General features: G+C 49.3%; 1 protein-coding gene across 7 annotated transcripts in view; it reads left to right on the plus strand.

The window, feature by feature from the left end:
• The first annotated feature begins 322 nt into the window (after nucleotides 1-322).
• The window catches only part of LOC122921608 (phospholipase DDHD1-like), a 38774-nt gene continuing 18110 nt past the window's right edge, over nucleotides 323-20986 (plus strand). For 2 of the 7 annotated variants that reach the window (XM_044271719.1, XM_044271720.1), the window contains exons 1-8: nucleotides 324-1078; nucleotides 8020-8193; nucleotides 10762-10863; nucleotides 13015-13143; nucleotides 14618-14765; nucleotides 15117-15226; nucleotides 16798-16904; nucleotides 19309-19565. In XM_044271719.1, the coding sequence (XP_044127654.1) occupies nucleotides 508-1078; nucleotides 8020-8193; nucleotides 10762-10863; nucleotides 13015-13143; nucleotides 14618-14765; nucleotides 15117-15226; nucleotides 16798-16904; nucleotides 19309-19565 (1598 nt within the window). In that variant the 5' untranslated portion in view covers nucleotides 324-507. Of the gene's footprint in view, nucleotides 1079-8019; nucleotides 8194-10761; nucleotides 10864-13014; nucleotides 13144-14593; nucleotides 14766-15116; nucleotides 15227-16797; nucleotides 16905-19308; nucleotides 19566-20986 lie in introns of all 7 variants that reach the window. The other 5 variants (XM_044271722.1, XM_044271723.1, XM_044271717.1 and 2 more) reach the window with 4 other exon arrangements.

A 20986-nucleotide genomic window follows, 5' to 3' on the forward strand; every position in this document is an offset into this window, starting at 1 on the left:
AAATCCTCTTCCCAATTCCTTCACTTCCATGTTGTCCATGAGGAAGTCACATGACCACTGTGACCAATGGCAATGAGCTGTTGCAGTCATGTGACAGGGTCAGGAGTGACACATGATAAAAGTGAATAGTGGGATAAGTTTATTTGTTTTTTCTTATAGGTAAGGAGTGAAAAATAGTTCAGCCTGGCCCTAGACAATTAAAGGGGCATGTGGTTGGGTTGTCACGTGGTGCACTGTACATTCGCGTCTCTGACATCCAGCAGCACTGACAGCCTCCTTGGAGTCACATGACCCGGCTGGACGTCACGTGACAGCGCCTGGAGCGCTCTGTAACTGGGGGGCGGCGCGCACGTCACTGGAGCTCGAGTAGGGAGCGGGTGCGTGCCCGGCAGCCGGTGTGGGACTGCGGGGAGCACGCGGCGGAATAACGGTGTCCGCGGACGGTGCGGCCTCCATGCCGGGGCCGAGAGGATTCATGAGCACTGAGAGAAGCTGGCCGTCGCCGGAATGAGTCGCTCCGGGCACCAGTCACCGGAGAAGAACGGCGAGTGCGACTGGGGAGAGGAGGAAGAAGAGGAGGACGGGGAGGCCGGGACAGAGGAGAGGCAGGAGCGCCGCCGCCGCCGCCCTTCTTCCATGTCCCGGGGCCTGGAGCTGCACCTGACCGGTCATGACTTCCCTCCGGTGCCGGGCTTGGCCGGGTCCCCCTCTGAGGGTGAGGATGTGGAGGACAGCCTGCAGCTCCCGGGCAGGCGGCGGACCCGCTCCAGCAGCTCCCGGCCCCGCTATGAGATCGTCACGGAGCTGGGCGCGGAGGAGGTGCGCTGGTTCTACAGGGAGGAGAAGAAGAGCTGGAAGCCGTTCATCGGGTACGACTCCCTGCGCATCGAGCTGGCCTACCGCCGCCTGCTGGAGCTGAGCGCCGCCCCGGAGGGTGCAGCCCCGGAGCCGGGGGAGGCCGCCGGCCTGGACGTGGTCAACATCGGGGACGTGGCCAAGATCGAGCCGGTGTGTGTGAGGAGCGGCCTGTACGAGGTGGACGTCACCGAGGGGGAGTGCTACCCGGTGTACTGGAACCGTAAGTGGGGCCCCCCATCACCCCTAGTGCCCAGTGTCCACTCCATCTGGTGCTGCAACTGTGCTCCTGGTGCTGGCTCCTAAGGCTCCATTCACACGTCCGTCGTGTGTTGCGGACCCGCAAATTGCGGGTCCGCAACACACCAGCCCGGCACCCCCATAGAAATGCCTATTCTTGTCCGCACGCTGCGGACAAGAATAAGACATGTTCTATCTTTTGCGGAGGCGCGCTCCGCAATTGCGGATGCAGACAGCACACTGTTTGTTGTCCGCATCCATTCCGTCCCTATAGAGAATGAATGGGTCCGCACCCGTTCCGCAAAATTGCGGAACGGATGCGGGCACATTCTGCGGACGTGTGAATGGAGCCTAACTCTGCTCCGCCCTGGCATCTGCTCTTCCTCAGCTCTGCCCTGGTGCATGCCCTTCCTGTGCTCCACCTTTCCTCTGCTCTGCCCTGGTGCCCGCTCTTCCACTGCTTCAACTTTCCTCTGCCCTGGTGCCCGCTCTTCCACTGCTTCAACTTTCCTCTGCCCTGGCGCCCGCTCTTCCACTGCTTCAACTTTCCTCTGCCCTGGCACCCACTCTTCCACTGCTTCAACTTTCCTCTGCCCTGGCACCCACTCTTCCACTGCTTCAACTTTCCTCTGCCCTGGCACCCACTCTTCCACTGCTTCAACTTTCCTCTGCCCTGGCACCCACTCTTCCACTGCTTCAACTTTCCTCTGCCCTGGCACCCACTCTTCCACTGCTTCAACTTTCCTCTGCCCTGGCACCCACTCTTCCACTGCTTCAACTTTCCTCTGCCCTGGCACCCACTCTTCCACTGCTTCAACTTTCCTCTGCTCTGCCCTGGCGCCCGCCCTTCCACTGCTCCAACTTTGCTCTGCCCTGGCGCCCGCCCTTCCACTGCTCCAACTTTGCTCTGCCCTGGCGCCCGCCCTTCCACTGCTCCAACTTTGCTCTGCCCTGGTGCCCGCCCTTCCACTGCTTCAACTTTGCTCTGCCCTGGTGCCCGCCCTTCCACTGCTTCAACTTTGCTCTGCCCTGGTGCCCGCCCTTCCACTGCTTCAACTTTGCTCTGCCCTGGTGCCCGCTCTTCCACTGCTTCAACTTTGCTCTGCCCTGGTGCCCGCTCTTCCACTGCTTCAACTTTGCTCTGCCCTGGTGCCCGCTCTTCCACTGCTCCAACTTTGCTCTGCCCTGGTGCCCGCTCTTCCACTGCTCCAACTTTGCTCTGCCCTGGTGCCCGCTCTTCCACTGCTCCAACTTTGCTCTGCCCTGGTGCCCGCTCTTCCACTGCTCCAACTTTGCTCTGCCCTGGTGCCCGCTCTTCCACTGCTCCAACTTTGCTCTGCCCTGGTGCCCGCTCTTCCACTGCTCCAACTTTGCTCTGCCCTGGTGCCCGCTCTTCCACTGCTCCAACTTTGCTCTGCCCTGGCGCCCGCTCTTCCACTGCTCCAACTTTGCTCTGCTCTGCCCTGGCGCCCGCTCTTCCTCTTCTCAATCTCTGGCTGCTGCTGCTCCTCCTCTGCTCCATTGTTTACTCCATCTGATGCTGCAACTGTGCTCAGCCTGCGCATTTCTTTGCTCCACCTTGGGCACCCACTCCTCTGCTCCTCCTTGGCATCCGCTCTTTCTCTGCTCCGCCCTGGCAGCTGTTGCTTCTCTGCTCCATCTCTGGCAGCTGTTGCTTCTCTGCTCCATCTCTGGCAGCTGTTGCTTCTCTGCTCCATCTCTGGCAGCTGTTGCTTCTCTGCTCCATCTCTGGCAGCTGTTGCTTCTCTGCTCCATCTCTGGCAGCTGTTGCTTCTCTGCTCCATCTCTGGCAGCTGTTGCTTCTCTGCTCCATCTCTGGCAGCTGTTGCTTCTCTGCTCCATCTCTGGCTGCTGCTCCTCCTCCTCTGCTCCATTGTTTACTCCATCTGATGCTGCAACTGTGCTCAGCCTTCTCATTTCTTTGCTCCACCTTGGGCACCCACTCCTCTGCTCCTCCTTGGCTTCTGCTCTTTCTCTTCTCCGCCCTGGCACCTGCCCCATCTCTGCTCTTGGTCTGGCGCCCATCCTCCTCTGGCAACTGCTGGTCCTCTGCTCTGGCTCCCGGTTGTCCTCTTCTCCGTCCTGGCGCCCACCTTTCCTCTGCTCCGCACCTCATTCTTCCCTTGCTTACCCATCCAGGCACCACCTTGCCCCTTCGAGGTCCCCTTGCCTGCCACCAGTCTCATTCCCCTCTCTTTGGTGACACTGGGTGTACTGTCTCCAGTGTCCATCATGGAAGGTCCTCCTTCTCCTAACCTCCAGCATCCCCCTTCACCCTCCTGTGAGATACATAACGTCACCCCAGGGAGGTTCTGCTTTTCTTTCCCTTTTTTCATGTTCAGTCTTTGAGGTCTGGGGCCCTTCTTAACTTTTGCAGGGATAAAGCCCCAAATTCCATCTTCCTTTCGTCTCTTGGGGTTTTCATTTACTGTTGTGTCCCGTGGGGCTCGTCTTGAGCGTTAAGGAGTCATTTACAGATCCCACTGGGACGGCCGCGGTCAGTGGGATCATATCCCACCAGTGGTACATGGGGGAAAAAACCTTCAGTGTAATATTGACCCGTCCCAACGACACCCCTCTGCGCCAGTCATAGGGTGTGAAGGGCGAGATCGGCACACGTATGGGGGTGCCTCATTGTACTTCATAGGGAATAGAAGGGAAGGTGTGGGTAGTCACCGCAGGCTCTGTATGTGCCCCCCGATTTATCAATGCTGCATCTGTGCCAGATCCTATTACAGCACACTGTGCGCCCAACTGGAGCACACGCCGAGGTGACCTTTCTTTTCAGCGGCATCCAGGATGGACGGGGGTTTCCTGGGGGAGAAGATCTGTACGCAGTGACTGATAGTAAATAATTTTTCTCTCTGATTAAAGGGAACCTGTCAGCATGCTATAGAGCAGGAGGAGCGGAGCAAGATGATAATATGGTGTTCACTTAAAGGGGTTGTCCGGGTTCAGAGCTGGACCCGGAGATTCCCACATTTTCAGGCAGTCCCTCTGATGTTGGCATCGGAGCATTTCATGATCCAACCCAGGGCAAGGGATTTTTTTTGTTTATAACAACACACCGCCCAGCAGTGTTCCCAGTGACGTCACTGGTTCTGATGGGTGAAAGCCTCCGCCTAGTAGTCCTTATGGGAGCCCATCACCGAAACCCCATAAAATGCCATTGCCCTATGCAATTCAGCTCTGAACCCGGACAACTCCTTTAAAGGGATTTTACGGGAATTGAATATTGACAACCTATCCTCAGGAAAGGTCATCGGTGTCGGATCGGAGGAGCTCGGACACCCCGGAGAAGGGGCCGCATTGCCTTGAGAGCTGCAACCTCTCTATAGTATACCGTAGCTTTGCGGCTCAGCCCCATTCACTTGAATGAGACTGCGCTGCGCAGAGGCCATGTGACCGATGAACGTGACGTCACAGGCCGAGGAAGAGGCCGCATCGCTTAGCTGATTGCTGCAGTCCCTTCCAACAACTGATCAGCGGGCGTGACAGGAGTCGGACCCCCGCCGATCTGATACAGATGACCTGTCCTTGTCCTGTACATCTCCTCATGTAGTCGGTCCTAATTGCTGTCATGCAGAGTTAGCTGTCAGTCACTAGGTGGGAACCGCCCACAATTCAATTATTTAAAGGGATCATCCAGCGTAATAAAAAAAAAATGAATAAATAAAAAATCCCTCACATTTATTTAACACACTGCTAATTAGGCCAGACTACCCTCTTTTAAAGGGCATCTGTCCGCAGTTTTGTCCCTATGACACTGGCTGACCTGTTCCATGTGCGCTTGGCAGCTGAAGGCATCTGTCTTGGTCCCATGTTTGTATGTGCCCGCACTGCCGAGAAAAATTATGTTTTAGTGTATGCAAATGAGCCTCTAGGAGCAACGGGGGCGTTGCCGTTACACCTAGAGGCTCTGCTGTCTCTGCAACTGCCGCAAAGTCCGCACTTTGATAGGATCAGGCAGTGTAAGCGTGTTTAAGTTTGGCCCTGATATTTCATAAAGTCAATCAAAGTGCAGAGGATTCGGCAGTTGCAGAGAGAGCAGAGCCTCTAGGTGTAACGGTAACGCCCCCGTTGCTTCTAGAGACTCGTTTGCATATATTAAACCATCATTTTTCTCAGCAATGCGGGCACATATGAACATGGGACCAACACGGATGTCTTCAGCTGCCAAGTGCACATGTAACAGGTCAGCCGGTGCAATAGGGACAAAGCTGCTGACAGATGCCCTTTTAAGCTCTTGTACAGAACATTTACAGCATGTAACACAAGTTCAGTGCTTTTTTTTTTTTTTTGGCTTTGCTCCTGTCACATGTGTAAGGCTACTTTCACACTAGTGTTTTCAATTCCGCTGTTTGAGATCCGTCATAGCATCTCAATAGCGGAGGAAAACACTTCAGTTTTTCCCCCATTCATTGTCAATGGGGACGAAACGGAATGCACCAAAATGCATTCCGTTCTGTTTGGTTGCGCTCCCATCGCGTACAGAATAACGCTGCGTTTTTCTCTCCGCGATGTGGTACGGAGCAAGACGGATCCGTCCTGGCACACAATGTAAGTCTGGCACAATAGAAAACGGATCCGTCCCCCATTGACTGTCAATAATGTTCATGACTGATCCGTCATGGCTATAGAAGACATAATACAACCAGATCCGTTCTTGACGGATGCATGCGGTTGTATTATTGTAATGGAAGCATTTTTGCAGATCCATGACTGATCCGCAAAAAATGCGAATGTGAAGGTAGTCTTAGGTGACCTTTAACGTGACTTGTGTCCCTGAGACTCGCCAGGCTAAAGTACAGCATGCAGCAGGATGCAAGTCAGCAGAATGCATAAAGTACATGGAAATCCACAACTTTTATGTCCCATATGAACTCCTACGCACGGAGCCACAATACAGCTCCCATAGAGGTAACTGGTGGCCGAGGCGTAACTTGGGCCCTCATGCAAAATCTGTAAGAGCGCCTCCACCTACCATGAGTCCCTGATCATCTTGATGTCTTTGTATGTGGCAGTGGGACCTTTTGGGTGCCTTTTAATCACAAGGGTCCAGTTACACCAGGCACACCCCCTATAGCCACAGCCCTGTACGGATAGGTACAGAGGTAGTAACGGTCGGAACGATGGTTTGATAGCCTTGGTGATAAGCGGTGACACTGGCTGAGGAGGCAGACAGCAGCAGCCGCAGATCAACAGGTTTAGTCCTTCCCCTGCTCTGTCCGTTCCCTGAGCTGCTTTATCCCTAAGCTTTATCCCTTTAGCCTCAGATCCTTTAACTAATGTCATCCTTTATATATATAGGACTCCGGGCCAGGCCTTTCAGTTTACCTAGAAATCACTTTTATACTCGCAGGGCCATATGTCGGGCATTAATGTGGAAAGTGCCTCCAGTTCATATCCTCTTATAAAGGAATATATTTAATGGCAAAACACATTTCCTCTCCGTAGCTTCATGTACTAATAGTCTGCAGCTATTTAACCCCCTACAGATCATCATTCCTATTTTCTTGGCTACTAAAAAAGTTGGTGACGTGCCGTATCCCAGGCACTGAGATGTTGACGCCAAAGATGTCGGTGCCTTCCAGGTTCCCTCGTCATTGCACATCTACATTGGGGAGGGTGCACATGAAATTGATCTGCGGTCTTGTGTGATTTATAGGATTTGACATTCAAATGACTTCACGTTCATCTTATTTGTTTATCGCCCTTGGGCCTGTAAGTTATCTTGCTTTCAGGCAGCTGGTCAGTATCCGATATCAGGGTGTTTAAATAGGCGCTGTCCTGTCAAAGCTAAATCGCCACCTGGATAGACAAACCTACTTGACTACCTGTGGGCGAACAAGTCAACACTTCTTGTAATTTTAACAAATTAATAATACAGGCCAAGATCTGAAAAGTTTGTAGTTTATCTTTTTAGAGGAAAAAATGAATAGATTTTTTTTCTCCACTTCTTCTCTTTCACCCCGATCATTCACCCTCGGCTCTGTCTTGCGAGACAAGACCGACTAAGATGTGAAAGATCTGATCACGCGCCAGCCATAGAAGTCTGTGGAGTGAGCTGATGGTGGGAGGCAAGAAGCAGTAACACACACACTGCTGCAGGCTCTAGTGAGCATTTTTATCCCAGTCCAGTTCTGGATTCACAGCTACACCGCTGTATAATGTCCTCCTCCATGCCGCCGCTTCTGACTATGTGCTGCAGAGAGCTAGGAGAGCAGGATCTCCTTTTCTCTGCGTGCAGTGTATGGGAGACATCATAGCGGCTAGTTTACATCACATGAAAACTGATAATTAAAGATGGAGCCTGCAGAGGGGAAATTATGATAAATGCAGAATACAAGACTTGCAGTGGGCAGAACGCGCGCGCACACACACACACACGCACGCACACGATTATTCTGAAAAGTCACCTGTAGCATTGAGTGTGAATGTGCAGTCCATTGAGGTTTATTATCAGACACAGAAAGGCTGACTCATGCTTCTGGGAGATTACAGCAGGAAAGTATCTGCGCTCCTAACCACAACCACCTTGCAGCCTTTTAAAAAAAATTAAAAATTCAGGAAATGTATAATGTGTTCCTCCCTCATTTTATTTTAGTAACTAATTACTATTGTGAAATGACTGTTTTTTTTCTAATATTTTAAAGCCACCACTGAGGTCCAGCCAGCGCAGAGCTGTATATAGCAACTGTAGTCTATCTGCGTTTTAGTCCTTGACATTTACTATACATTAAAGGGATTGTCTCCTCCGGTGTGCAGCACGATGAATGAGCCGCCGGCAGTCCCCAGTCCCACATTTCCCAGGCCGATTGTGGCTCGTGAGTCGAACTCACTGCGTCGTAGTGCTGTGCGATCTTCAAATATATATTTTTTGGCTTCTTCTTCTTCTTTCAGAGAGCGATAAGATCCCTGTGATGCGCGGCCAGTGGTTCATCGATGGCACGTGGCAACCGCTCGACGAAGACGAGAGCAACCAGATAGAACAGGAGCATCTCGCCTGCTTTAGGGGTCAAAAGATGCACGACCACTTTGACCTGGAAGTGGCAAAGCCCGTGGACCACAAGGACGGTGAGAGCTGCCGTCTAGACTCTCCTATTTAATTTCCAAAAAGCAACTTGGCTGAATGTTTTTGTATTTCAGTTGTTGATCGTATGTTGCGTAATCTGGACCTTCATCTAAATTCATCCTATATGTATGTGCGCTAATGATGAGACAACGGATGATCGCGAAGAGGCCTGACCAGTTCATCTTGCCGATGTTCACATGGGGCAGTTAACAGAAATTTACGATGTCCAGGGATTGGCCACATAATGCCCAGATCCTCCACATTGTAAAATTAATTTGGAAGATTCCCTTCAGTCTTTTTAAGTTTTTCAGCCCAGTTCTTTTTGTTCGAAGTAATTTTACTAATCAGTTGTCACTTACACTTTTAAATGGCTTGCCTGATGTCTCAAAACTATAACTCCCAGCATGCCCTGCCAGCCATGCTTGGAGTTAAAGGTGTTGTCGCACCTCATACATTGGTAGCATATCACTAGGATATGCCACCAGTGTGACATATATGTGCAGATCTCACCTCTGGGACCCGCACCTATCTGTAGAACGGATCTCTCAAAGGGAATTAGAGCGCACAGCGCATGCACGGCCTCGCTCCTTTTCTATGGGAGTACTGAAAATGTGAGTGCTGGCTAGTCTTATTTCCGGCAATTCCAAAGAAATTCATGGAGCGGTGGCCCCTCTTGCACTGTGCGTCTCGCCATTCATTTCTATGGGCTTTAAAAAAATATCTGAGCATGCAGCTCGACTATTTTTGGCACTACCGTAGAGCTGAATGGAGGGCGGCCACCCATGCAAGGTGCGCTCTACTTCACTTGGGGTGCTCCGTTCTAGAGGTAGGTGTGGGTCCCAGAGGTGGACCTGCACCTATCTGACATTGGTGGCAGTAGGTGAGACAACCCCCTTTAAGTTTTGAAACTGATTGTGAGCCACAGATATCGGGTCTTTAAGGGGGTTCTTCTGGACTCTTTTGAGGATAGGCAATGGCTATTAGATCTATGGGGATCTGACCTCCAACACCTCCACCGATCAGTTTGTCCCCTTCATTGGCCGCCAGGCGCAGATCCATACTTTGTCATGGCTGTGCCCTGGTATTACATCTCAGTCCATTCAGTGGGAATGAGCTGCAGTGCCCGGCACAGCCGTTTACCAAATGTATAGAGTTGTGCCCGGAAACCAACTAAGGGGGTATAGAGGTGACTGGAGCCCCCTCAGTCGTCAATGCTGATATCAAAGGCCTGGAAGACCCCTGTAATATTTGCCACTGATCTGTGTTGATGCAGTGGTACTGATATAGTTTTGTCATTTTTGGGGGGATCCTTATTGTCTTATTTCTGTTTCCACAAAGTTATTTATTTATTTAATTTTTTTAGCCAGAAACCGATACCTCCTCCTGCCAAGCAAAGTCTTTATTAGCGACACATTAATTATTTGCCATTGGTTATCGATATATTAGGGTATTAAAATCATTAAAAGTGTTGTGGGAGTTATGCAAAATGTGGCCAAAGACGGGGACTGTGATAACATGGCAGATAATCCCACACTCGCCCATTTGACGTACCCTCGCCGCCTCTCCTACTCCTCCCTTTGGCTTGGCTGCAGCGTTGACGTGTCTATATACACACAATCCTGCGGTATATGGCACAGGGTGACTGAGGGGAGTTATCGGCTGCATGTCTGCTGCAGCTAAGTTCACGGAGGCGTAATTGGAGCAATGTGTTAGAAGTGGCGGGGGTAAAACGGGTAGGTATGGTGGTGACGGTCATTATAGTCCTAGTCTTTGGCCATGTTTTTTCATAATTTAGGCAGCCCCTTTAACAGTCCTCATTTATCCACTGGATAGAGGGTCATTGTTGGATTACACCAGAGTTGTATAGAGGTGCAGTCAAGAATGCACTTAGCTTTTACAACTCCTCGTTGTTTCTTCGCTGCCCGTCCGCATACGTTTACATGAACGCACGGTGAGGTAAATGTGGCCGACCCATCACGGGTTGTTGCAGTGACGTCACTACCTCAGGCCATGACGTACTGGTCCGCACACGTGTTGGTGGCACATCATCGCACAGATATGTATATAGAGAAGTTTTTTTTAGTCTCTTCCCCTGATCAAGTCTTGTATTTTGGTTTGCAAAAGTGAGCATGGGCATCTATACATAAGGGATGTGCCGGCGATGGATGTTCTGTTTTGACTCGTGCACATGGGCTCCATCTGTCGCACTTGATGTGAATTTTCATTAGTCGTTATTGATCGGACACTGCCATTGTAGCAGGCAATCAATATTCGCACAAGAAAGTCCATCTGCAACAATGCCGTGGGGAGAATCTCTTAGATTGTTAGTTGTCTGGCAGGCCTCAGGGGATAAGCGGCGCCCCAACAACTGACGAAGGACCTGCATGAGCTATAGTAGTACATTATACAGGATTTGTATGACAAGAGGAGGTAGAAGTTAACAAATGTAATGTAAATTTCACATGCATGTTCCGCAATGACTCTTTTGCTTTGCTCTCACCATATTGCTGTGATTGTGTGGAGTTTCCAGTTGAAAGCCAATGTAAAGTTACCTGTCTTCACTTTGCTAGTTATCTACCACCTTGCTCCCTTCTCCCTCCCTTTCCTGTTCAATTGGAGAGGATATAACGAGAGCACAGGCGCCCCATGTGCTAAAAGAACGCGTTACGAAGGTACGGTAACCGAGCTCTGCCTTGTAGATGGCTCTCTGGCTTTAGACGCCCGCTCTAGAGTAGTGTAGATATCGCTTCATGCTGATCCAAAGGTTGTCTTTTTAAATGGGTTATCCAATACAATAAAAATGTCCCCAATATACTTTCTCCGCTCCTTGTGCTCCTCCTGGTCCCCGCACCGCCGCTGCTGCCGCTTCTCCCCGTGCGCGGATGAAAACATCCGGTGTCGGGAGGGAGCAGCCAATGGCAGATGGGGACGAGCCTCCCTAGCATTGCGGGTGACGCTAGAGAGGCTACTCGCCGCCTGCCATTGGCTGCTCCCCCCCCCCGGCACCGGATGTTTTCATCCGCGCACGGGGAGAAGACGCAGTGGCGGAGCGGGGTAAGTATATTCACTGTCAGGGGCCCGACGTATGGGGGACATTTTTATAGTAATGGATAACCCCTTTAAGATCTCTAATGATCCCTTTTTAGGTTTTTCTGTGTTCAAGCCGTAGATGACGTGCAGGGTGACCACCTCCTGTTTTCGCACAGATTGCACCAGGGCTGTAATGTCACAGGATGCAGAATCCGCTCAAAGTTAGCAGTTTTTCAGCCAACCATGATTACTTCCCATCTTCAGTCTATTGATTCATTTCATCCCATCCGGTTTGATAGCGAGTGGTCTATTATGACCGCTACCATTTGGGGCACTTCCATGGTAGTTTTGTGGTTTTGCTTAGCCCGTCTGCAAACTATGGATATGTTTAAAGGGCCTTGTACTAGGATATGCCCTCTTTTTTTCGTGATTGTTGGGGGGGGGGGGGGGGGGGGTCTAGTCTCTGTTAGCCACATTGATCCTGAGAATGAAAGCGCCACCCGCAGAGCTCGGAACTACAGCCGACCCCATTCACTTGAGTGTAGCTTTGATGCAATACCTGGCTGGGCCACCATTGTGCCGGGAAAGACTGTGAATAGGCCACAGCAATGTGGCACCTCCATTTACAGGACCGGAGCTGGCCCTACATAGCCTTATCAGATGGATATACCCCTTTAATTGTGGTAGAATGGTCGTTCCCCTTTTATTGGGCTATTAAATCTCTTAAACAGATCAATGTCATTTATTTTTTATATAACCCAGCTACTCGCTCTGTAATTCACATCATGTTCTTTTCCATTTTTGGCTCTGATTTGATCCCCTTTTTGCTCTTTATTTAATGAATGACAATCGCTTTCTGCTCAATAGACTCTAAGTGTAATAGACTTGGGCAAGGCTTGGTGCAGACCGCTGTCCTTTAGATGTTCTTCTGTTTCCTACAGTCTGATATGATCAGCGATGTCTGAGAGCTCATGAGTCATTTAGATCTGGAGACGTTCCTTACAGTGTGAAGTTTTAAAAGCTTCTAATACTCCGCTAGTGACTAATAGAAATTCAGAAGAGGTTTTTTATTCTTTTCATGCAGTATGTCTGTTGGTAGTTCCGATTCTCTTTTTTTTTTTTTAGAGCTCTAAATGCTGGGAGTTGTAGTTTTGCCAATGGTTGCAAGCAGCTGGTCTACCGGCTGCCCAGATATGATACAGCACTACCTAGAAGTGAAAAGCACAGGTTCAGCTGGCCATACGCTTGAGATAGCAGTTGCCTGAACACTCATTCTGCTGACAGCCATCTATCTCCATCCTCCTATCCTCCTATACACATGCACAATAGGAGAAGAAAGAAAGCTGCTTCCAGATTCCTCTAGTAGCAGCTTTTCTCCCCATTAACAAAAGGATTGGCCACTTGAACTCCAACAAGTCCATTCCTCATCTCGAGAGGCCACCATACACACTAGATCAGGCATGTCCAAACTGCGGCCCTCCAGCTGTTCCAAAACTACAACTCCCAGCATGCCTGGATAGCTTACAGCTATTAGAGCATGCTGGGAGTTGTAGTTTTGCAACAGCTGGAGGGCCGCAGTTTGGACATGCTTGCACTAGATGGTTTGCCAAACCCGCCTAAATTGTCAGGTTCGGCCAATACTTACACAGATGTTGTTATACGTATGTGTGAGGATATCTGGTAGCTGCGCATTTCGGGTTCACGCTTCTATATTTTGAGTGGAAGGGGCACACATCGACATGGTTTTGTATTTCCCTGATTGACCGTCATCTATCTGTTGTTCAATTTTGCAGCTGTCCACAGTCTGAAGTTGAGCCGCAACCACGTGGATTGGCATAGCGTGGATGAAGTCTATCTCTACAGCGATGCAACCACTTCAAAGATAGCAAGGACTGTTACCCAAAAGTTGGGCTTCTCTAAAGGTAAGCTGTGCAGTCACTTACGCCCAACCAGCATTTCTGCTTTAAGAAGTGGTGGTCCCAGTCAGTTAGACTTGGTATTTTCCTTGGTTAAATAAATCACATAATAACCCTTCAAAGGAGTCTGCCACTATTAACTAATTAACTGCTTCCTAGCTCTGCGCTTCCCGAATGGCCACTGATGGAAGGTCCCGTCCAGCAGCATCCTCGGTTCACTTTCACTGGGGACGGACAGGTGTGAGTGAACAGAGGCCGCTGATGGACAGGACTCTCTGTCGGTGGCACAGTGCCAGGAAGCCGGTTAAGTGGACCTTAAAGTAAACCATTGCATGTTGGCTCCGATGGTTTAACAATGCCAATTACTATCTGCATGTATGTGCTGTTCCCAGCATATGTGCAGCTAGTAAAAGATAGTGGCCAAGCCCTTCAAAGGGGGGGGGGGGTAATTCCTTCCTTAGGCCTCTTTCACACGGCCGTTGTGGAAACGTGTGCGGGTGCGTTGCGGGAACACCCGCGATTTTTCCGCGCGCATGTTTGGTACCCAAACCTGAACTTCTTCACAGAAGTTCGGGCTTAGGATCGGTATTCTGTAGATTGTATTATTTTCTCTTATAACATGGTTATAAGGGGAAATAATAGCATTAAAATAAAAATTTTAACTCGCCTTAGTCCACTTGCTCGCGTAGCCGGCATCCCCTTCTGTCTTCATCTTAGCTGTGTGGAGGAACAAGGACCTTTGGTGACGTCACAGTCATCACATGATCCATCACCATGGTGATGGATCATGTGATGACTGTGACGTCACCAAAGGTCCTTGTTCCTCCACACAGCTAAGATGAAGACAGAAGGAGATGCCGGCTACGCGAGCAAGTGGACTAAGGTGAGTTAAAATGTTCTTATTTTTTTAACCCCTCCAGCGCTATTTTACTATGCATTCTGTATTCAGAATGCTATTATTTTCCCTTTATAACCATGTTATAAGGGAAAATAATAATAATGATCGGGTCTCTATCCCGATCGGCTCCTAGTAACCGTGCGTGAAAATCGCACCGCATCCGCACTTGCTTGCGATTTTCACGCAACCCCATTTATTTCTATGGGGCCTGCGTTACGTGAAAAACGCAGAATATAGAGCATGCTGCGATTTTCACGCAACGCACAAGTGATGCGTGAAAATCACTGCTCATTTGAACAGCCCCATAGAAATGAATGGGTCGGTATTCAGTGCGGGTGCAATGCGTTCAACTCGCCCGTGTGAAAGGGGCCTTAGTAAGCAATGGTGTCTGACTGCTGAGACTCTTTGGCCATCCTTTATGCAGAGAACAGCAGCAAAGCAATTAATCTGCAGAAATTCCTTCACGACCCCATATAGATGGACTAGACTTTTCTGCAACAAACCTTGTGTGTGAATTTACACTTACAGGTCCTTGTAGGTATCGTTTTTTTTTTTTAGTTTATGCGGCACCTGTCTTTACAGCTTCAAGCAGTGGTACCAGGCTCCATAGAGGTTATGTTGAAGAAGCTACATACGAAGACAAGCCTGTCGACACAACCCACATAGTTTTTGTTGTCCACGGTATTGGGCAGAAGATGGATCAAGGGAGAATTATCAAAAATACAGCCATGTAAGTTTTTATTTCCATTTTTCTGATGATTTTTATAGTTGAGGTCTAACCTATATAGTCATTACTAGAGGTGAGCCTAATTGTTTTGTCTGATTTGCCTTTTTGGCCTATGCTCAGTGCTGCCAGTTCATAAAAAAAACAATGGCAGGATCAGTAGGGCCTCTCCATCTCAGCAAATGCGTCACTAAAACCTTGCAAATAAATTCACCCAGTGAATCTCAATGGGAATTAAATCACACAACAAATTTTTGCATAAGCAGAATTCAGCTTGGGTGAAGAATCCACTTATGCCTAGCTTGCATCCATCAGTTGCACATCGTAGGCTTGATACCCATCTGTATTTGGTTACAGGATGAGAGAGACTGCAAGAAAGATTGAAGAGAAGCACTTTTCTAATCAGACTTCAGAGCATGTTGAGTTCCTTCCTGTGGAATGGCGTTCCAAGCTTGCTCTGGATGGAGGTAACCTGGAGTTCTCGGAATAAAAGAAACGGAATGCTTGCTCTGGGGTTGCTATGGTAGCATGAATGGCATCAAAAACTGCTCTGTGCATAGAGCATCCTTTGCACAAGATTTTGATGCTCATATAATTTAAAGGGGTTTTACAGTACTATTGATGGTCTATCTTCAGGATAGGCCATCAACATTAGATTGGTAGGAATCCAATTTCCCCCCCCCCCCCCCCCCCCCCCCCAATCAGCAGTTTTGGGCAGTCTCTGGAAACTATACAGTGAACAGATCCAGAAGCACAAGGTTCCGTCCACTGTGTAGCGGTCATGCCAGGATACTGCAATTCAACTCCCAGTTGAATATAAAATCTGTCTTTGATCTTGTGTCTCTCATTGGCCCTCAGTTAGGCCTAGTTCACACACACGTTTTTTTTTGCGATTGTACGGGCCGCTTTTTTGTGTTCCGTATACGGAACCATTCATTTCAATGGTTCCGCAAAAAAAACTGAATGTGCTCCGTATGCATTCCGATTCCGTTTTTCCGTTCCGTTGAAAGATAGTTTGTCCTATATTTGGCCGTAAATCGCGGGTCGTGGCTCCATTCAAGTCAAGGGGTCCGCCAAAAAAACAGAACACATACGGAAATGCATCCGTATGTCTTCCGTTTCCGTTCCGTTTTTTCGGAACCATCTATTGAAAATGTTTTAGCCAGCCCAATTTTTTCTATGTAATTACTGTATACTGTACATGGCATACGGAAAAACGGTAAGGAAACGGAAACACAACGGAACTCAAAAACTGAACAATGGATCCGTGAAAAACGGACCGCAAAAAACAATAAAAGCCATACGGTCGTGTGAACTAGGCCTTATATAGACCAGTGCAGGCAAAAGCGGAGCACTTATTCCTTGCAACAAATCAGATTTCAGCTTCCATTTTTCCAATGGTAGTAAAACAAGTGATTTTACTGGTTACTGTAGCGGACTGCCCCCACTTTTTGTCTAAAACTGTGGTTGCAAGGGCCTTAATTTCAGCTGAACACAATGGGGGAGATTTAGCATTGCCCAGTGGAGTACGCTGGGCTTTGATAACCAGGTGCACTGCCGGATGCTGTACCTAATTTTTTAACAAGGTGTACGTCTCATCATAAATTAGGCGCAGCATCCGGCAGTCTGTGCCCCATAACTGAAATGTACGCCAGCCTCTGGCTGGTGTAGATTAGTGTTCTTCCACACCAGAAAACTGGCGTAGAATATGATAATTGTGGCAGAGCCGCCCGCCCTCGCGGAAGTGGCAAGTAATGTTCAAAAAGTTGCAGAAAACTGTTTTATAATTAAATGATAAATACGCTTGTGTTTGGATTCTCCGTTGTGTTGTACAGTAGCAGCAAAGTTTAAAGAAATCTCAGCCACTTGCTGCGGAAATAGAATTTTAAATCTGCAGCATATCAACTTATGCTGTGGATCGCCACTGCGGATTGTACCCTTTGCAGTATACTGATGTGAACATCCAAGTGTTATTGCCTTTTATAGTATATCACAAAGTATAGGTTATTTACCAGTGAATGTTGTTTTCCTTGTGTAGATACAGTGGATTCTATTACTCCAGATAAGGTGCGTGGAATTCGGGACATGCTGAACAGCAGCGCAATGGACATTATGTACTATACCAGCCCTCTTTATAGAGATGAGGTAAGTGATACGGGATCATGCCAAAATCCAAATAGAAGCATGTGCACACCCGGCTCGTGTTTGCCATCACTATCGAGAAGCCTGTAAACAATCTGTGACGTAGAGTTTTTCATTTTTCAGTTGATCAGTTGTTTCATTGTGTTTGGGCACATCACATAATTAATAAGCTGTTTTTAGTATATCCAGTTTGAGATGATTATCCTTCGCTAACATATTGATATTGGGATCGAGTATGGGGACAGAGCAACCTACTGGAAGTTCATGTTCAGGATTGTCTCTGTAATTGAGTTAAACACTGAACTGTGTTTGTTTATTATGTTTTCCGAGAATTTTATATTGATGGCTCACCCTATGGGTCTATTCACACGTCCGTTGTTTCTTTCCTGATCTGTTCCGTTTTTTGCTGAACAGATCTGGACCAGATCTGGACCCATTCATTTTCAATGGGTCCTGAAAAAAAATCTGACATTGTGCTGTCCGATTTTTTTTTTTCAGGACCCATTGAAAATGAATGGGTCCAGATCTGGTCCAGATCTGTTCAGCAAAAAACGGAACAGATCAGGAAAGAAACAACGGACGTGTGAATGGACCCTAAGGATAGGTCATCACAATATGATCGGTGAGGGGTCAGATGCCTAGCACCCCCACGTTCAGCTGTTTAAAGAGTGGCGCGCTGCGGCCTGCTCACAGCTTACCTCGCACAGCGGCACACATTGTCTAGTGGCTGTGACGATGAATATGACATGACGCACTCACCAGAGCACTTCAGCCCTGATATTGGACCTCCACCAGTCCAGTATTGACCTGTCCCAAGGTCATCAATATTAAACTCCTGGAAAAACCTCTTTAGTAATTCCCCTTCCTAATCCATATTTCTGGTAGCTTTAGGCTATGTTCATACAGTGCTGTTTAGATGTAGCTTTATCAATATACAAAGAACAAATAGATGGAAACAAAACCTTAAAGACATAAATTAAGACATTTTTTGTTCTTTACCTCCCACCCTCAGTTAGTGCTGCCCGTCCTGTCGCTGTACTGGGGTTGAAGTCTTGCAGGACTGCAGCACAGAGGAGGTGCTGGACTGGGGGCTTTTCTTTTTTTCATGTTCTAATTTTCTACAACCGTGCTGACATTCATTACATGGCCAGTATAATAAGTGAACTGGAAAGCCCATGTCAATGATGTTTGCTCTTGTTCTGCTATTTGGACAAAAACAATGCAATTTCTTATTAAAGAGTATCAGTATCACCAGCTCAGCCTTGTAACTCATCAATTATTGAGCTTTAAGCCTCATGTGCCAGAATCGCTGCAGAAATGTGTCGCTGTCGCCTGCACTCACTTTGTTGGCCAAGACTTTCTTGCCATGCACCTATGAGCTGCCAGATGAGCAGCTGCCCCCTCGACTCTAGCACAGACACGACTGTCCGCATTAGTGGAAGTGGCGCATTTCAGTGCGGGAGAAAAGTGGCTGCCCAGGCACCTATGGTACATTTTATCTCAAAAGCAAACAACTGATCTGAATAACTAAAATCTAACCCCCTTACTTTTCGTGACTGGGGGTTTGTCTGGTTGTACCCATACCTAGCAGAGTATTAGTATAAGGGCTCATGCACACGACCGTGTGCCCCCCCTTGGCCATATTTCGGTCCGCAATACACGGGCACCGGCCGTGTGAATCCCGCATCGCGGACCCATTCACTTCAATGGGTCCGCAATCCGGGAGATGTGGAACGGAGGCACGGAACCGAAGCCCGCGGAAGCACTACGGAGTGCTTCCGTGGGTTTCCTGTCCGTGCCTCCGCCCCGCAAAAAAGTAGTGCATGCGCACGAATATTTTGCGGTGCCGACAGATCACGGACCCATTCAAGTTGAATGGGTCTGGATCAGTCTGCGGCCGCTGCATTGGGGACTGCAAATTGCGGTCCCCAATGCACGGAACGGCCAGCACAAGGTCGTGTGCATGAGCCTTAATAGCAATATACGGTAATCAGAATCTTTGCTGAACAGACTTTTTAGTACGGCCACCGAATGGATCTGAAAAAGGAAATAAAGAAGTTTGATTTAATTATAATTTTTTTTTAAATACAGTTTCGGTGTTGGCCAATCAGGGAGCAGGAGGATGTCTTGGACTACAGAAGCGTAGTGTGCATAGGATACTCCGAGATGTTGATGGACATTATGGGTGAATGTATAGGGGATGGGAGATTGTCTGATCCACGGCACAAGGACTAGAGATTTTAACAAACCTCTGACATCTCATACAGATGTGTTAGGATCCAAGTACTGATCTGTAAAACAAAGGGGCAGAAGCACTCGGCTCTAATATGCAAACCTATGACTAACATTCGAAATTGTATTTTTACCATAATTTCACTCCTATAAAGCTTTATCTTTTGTTTTACAGTTGGTGAAAGGATTGCAGCAGGAGCTGAACCGACTCTACAACTTGTTCTGCTCCCGGAACCCAGAATTTAAAGACGGAGGCGGCAAAGTGTCTATTGTGTCCCACTCCCTGGGATGTGTGATTACATACGATATCATGACTGGGTGGAATCCAGTCTATGTCTACGAACAGGTGGACCAGGATGAGGAGCCTGAGGACCAGTGGATAAGTTATGAAGAGCAGCATCTCCTTCGAGAGCTCTGCCTGACCAAACAACGGTACGTAGCCTGATGGGTTGGGACATGCTCACTTGCTTTTTATCGAGTTCTGAAGCGTCACCAAGATGGCGTCATACGTACAATACGTCATACAGCATGTGCGTTCACATGTGGTCACCAGTAAACTTTGCTCATTGGGCAAAAGGAATGGCAGAGGCAAGGTCTGGGTGCCTAAACCTGTGGGGGGACTAATTTGCAGCCACCAGACTGGAGCAAAATTGATTGACTCTTTTTCTAAATCTTGTCATTTGTGGGGGATAAAAAATATCTTTCTCGCCCAGTTTCCTTGGGGGACACAGAAGACCTTGGGTATAGCTCATCTCCATAGGAGGCGTGACACTAAGTGAAAACTGTTAAGCCCCTCCTCCACAGCTATACCCTCAGCCTGGAGAGAGAGACTGCCAGTTTTTTGCTTAGTGTCCAAGGAGGCAAGACACTCCCTGCTACTGCAGGGCTGTTTTCCCCTTGTTTTAAATTTTGATTTTTACTTTTTTCTTTTCTTTTTGTTCCAGATCATCAGGGACAACAGAGACGCACTAGACCTCTCTGTTTCTCCCGGGGTCGAGCTGCGCCAGTGCCGGTCATCCGCACTGCTGCCTCCCCCACAGAAGGCAAGGTGGATCAGGGCAGCCCAGCTCCCCTACATCCCGCCAGCACAAGGGTCGCCCGCACGCCAAGTCCCTCTTCCAGCGTCCTGCCACTACGGTGCCAGTAGCTGAAGGGGCGACCCTGCTGGAACGGACCGAGGGTGAAGACGGCTATGGTGAGAGATTGGCTTCTCCAGCCCTACGTCCCCCCCCTCACCCCTCACCCCACCCCGGTCTCCTGCGTGCCTGACTCCCATACTGACAGGGCCTCTGGACCCTTTTGTCCCTGCTAGCCCTAGGCTGGCCCCTGGCTGCCACAGGGCGACATTTTGCTCCCATAGGACATGGCACCCTTCTTCCTGCAAGAAGAATGCCTGGGGAGCTGCAGACCTAGCTGCCCCTGACGTAGGGGTTAGGCAGGATTCCCACCCTCACAGACCCGGTCTCAGGGTCCCCCTCCCTCTTACCGGCCACTGCTTCAGGGCCACAGGGCCCGCGCCTTGCTGCCCCTGGTCCATCACGGGCTCCGGTCCGGTCAGCACTACTATTCCGGTGCGGCCGGGCGCCGCAAAAGATTTTAGGTTCCGCGGCTCCCGCGGCGGTCCGCCATTCCAGGCCTCCTTACTTCCGGCAGGCGGGGTGGGCTCCCGCGGCCAGCGAGCCACCATTCCAGTCCTGTCTCTCCGGCCGGCCGGGTGGGCTCCCGCGCCGGCGAACCGCCATTCCGGGCCCCTATCTCTTCTGGCCGGCGGGGTGGGCTCCCGCGGCCGGCATTGGGCTATGCCCAGCAGGTGGCGGTCGGCGGGGCTCCGCTACTTGGTCCCAGGCTTCGGC

The sequence above is a fragment of the Bufo gargarizans genome, chromosome 11 (genome assembly GCF_014858855.1).
Source record: "Bufo gargarizans isolate SCDJY-AF-19 chromosome 11, ASM1485885v1, whole genome shotgun sequence".
NCBI lineage: Eukaryota > Metazoa > Chordata > Amphibia > Anura > Bufonidae > Bufo > Bufo gargarizans.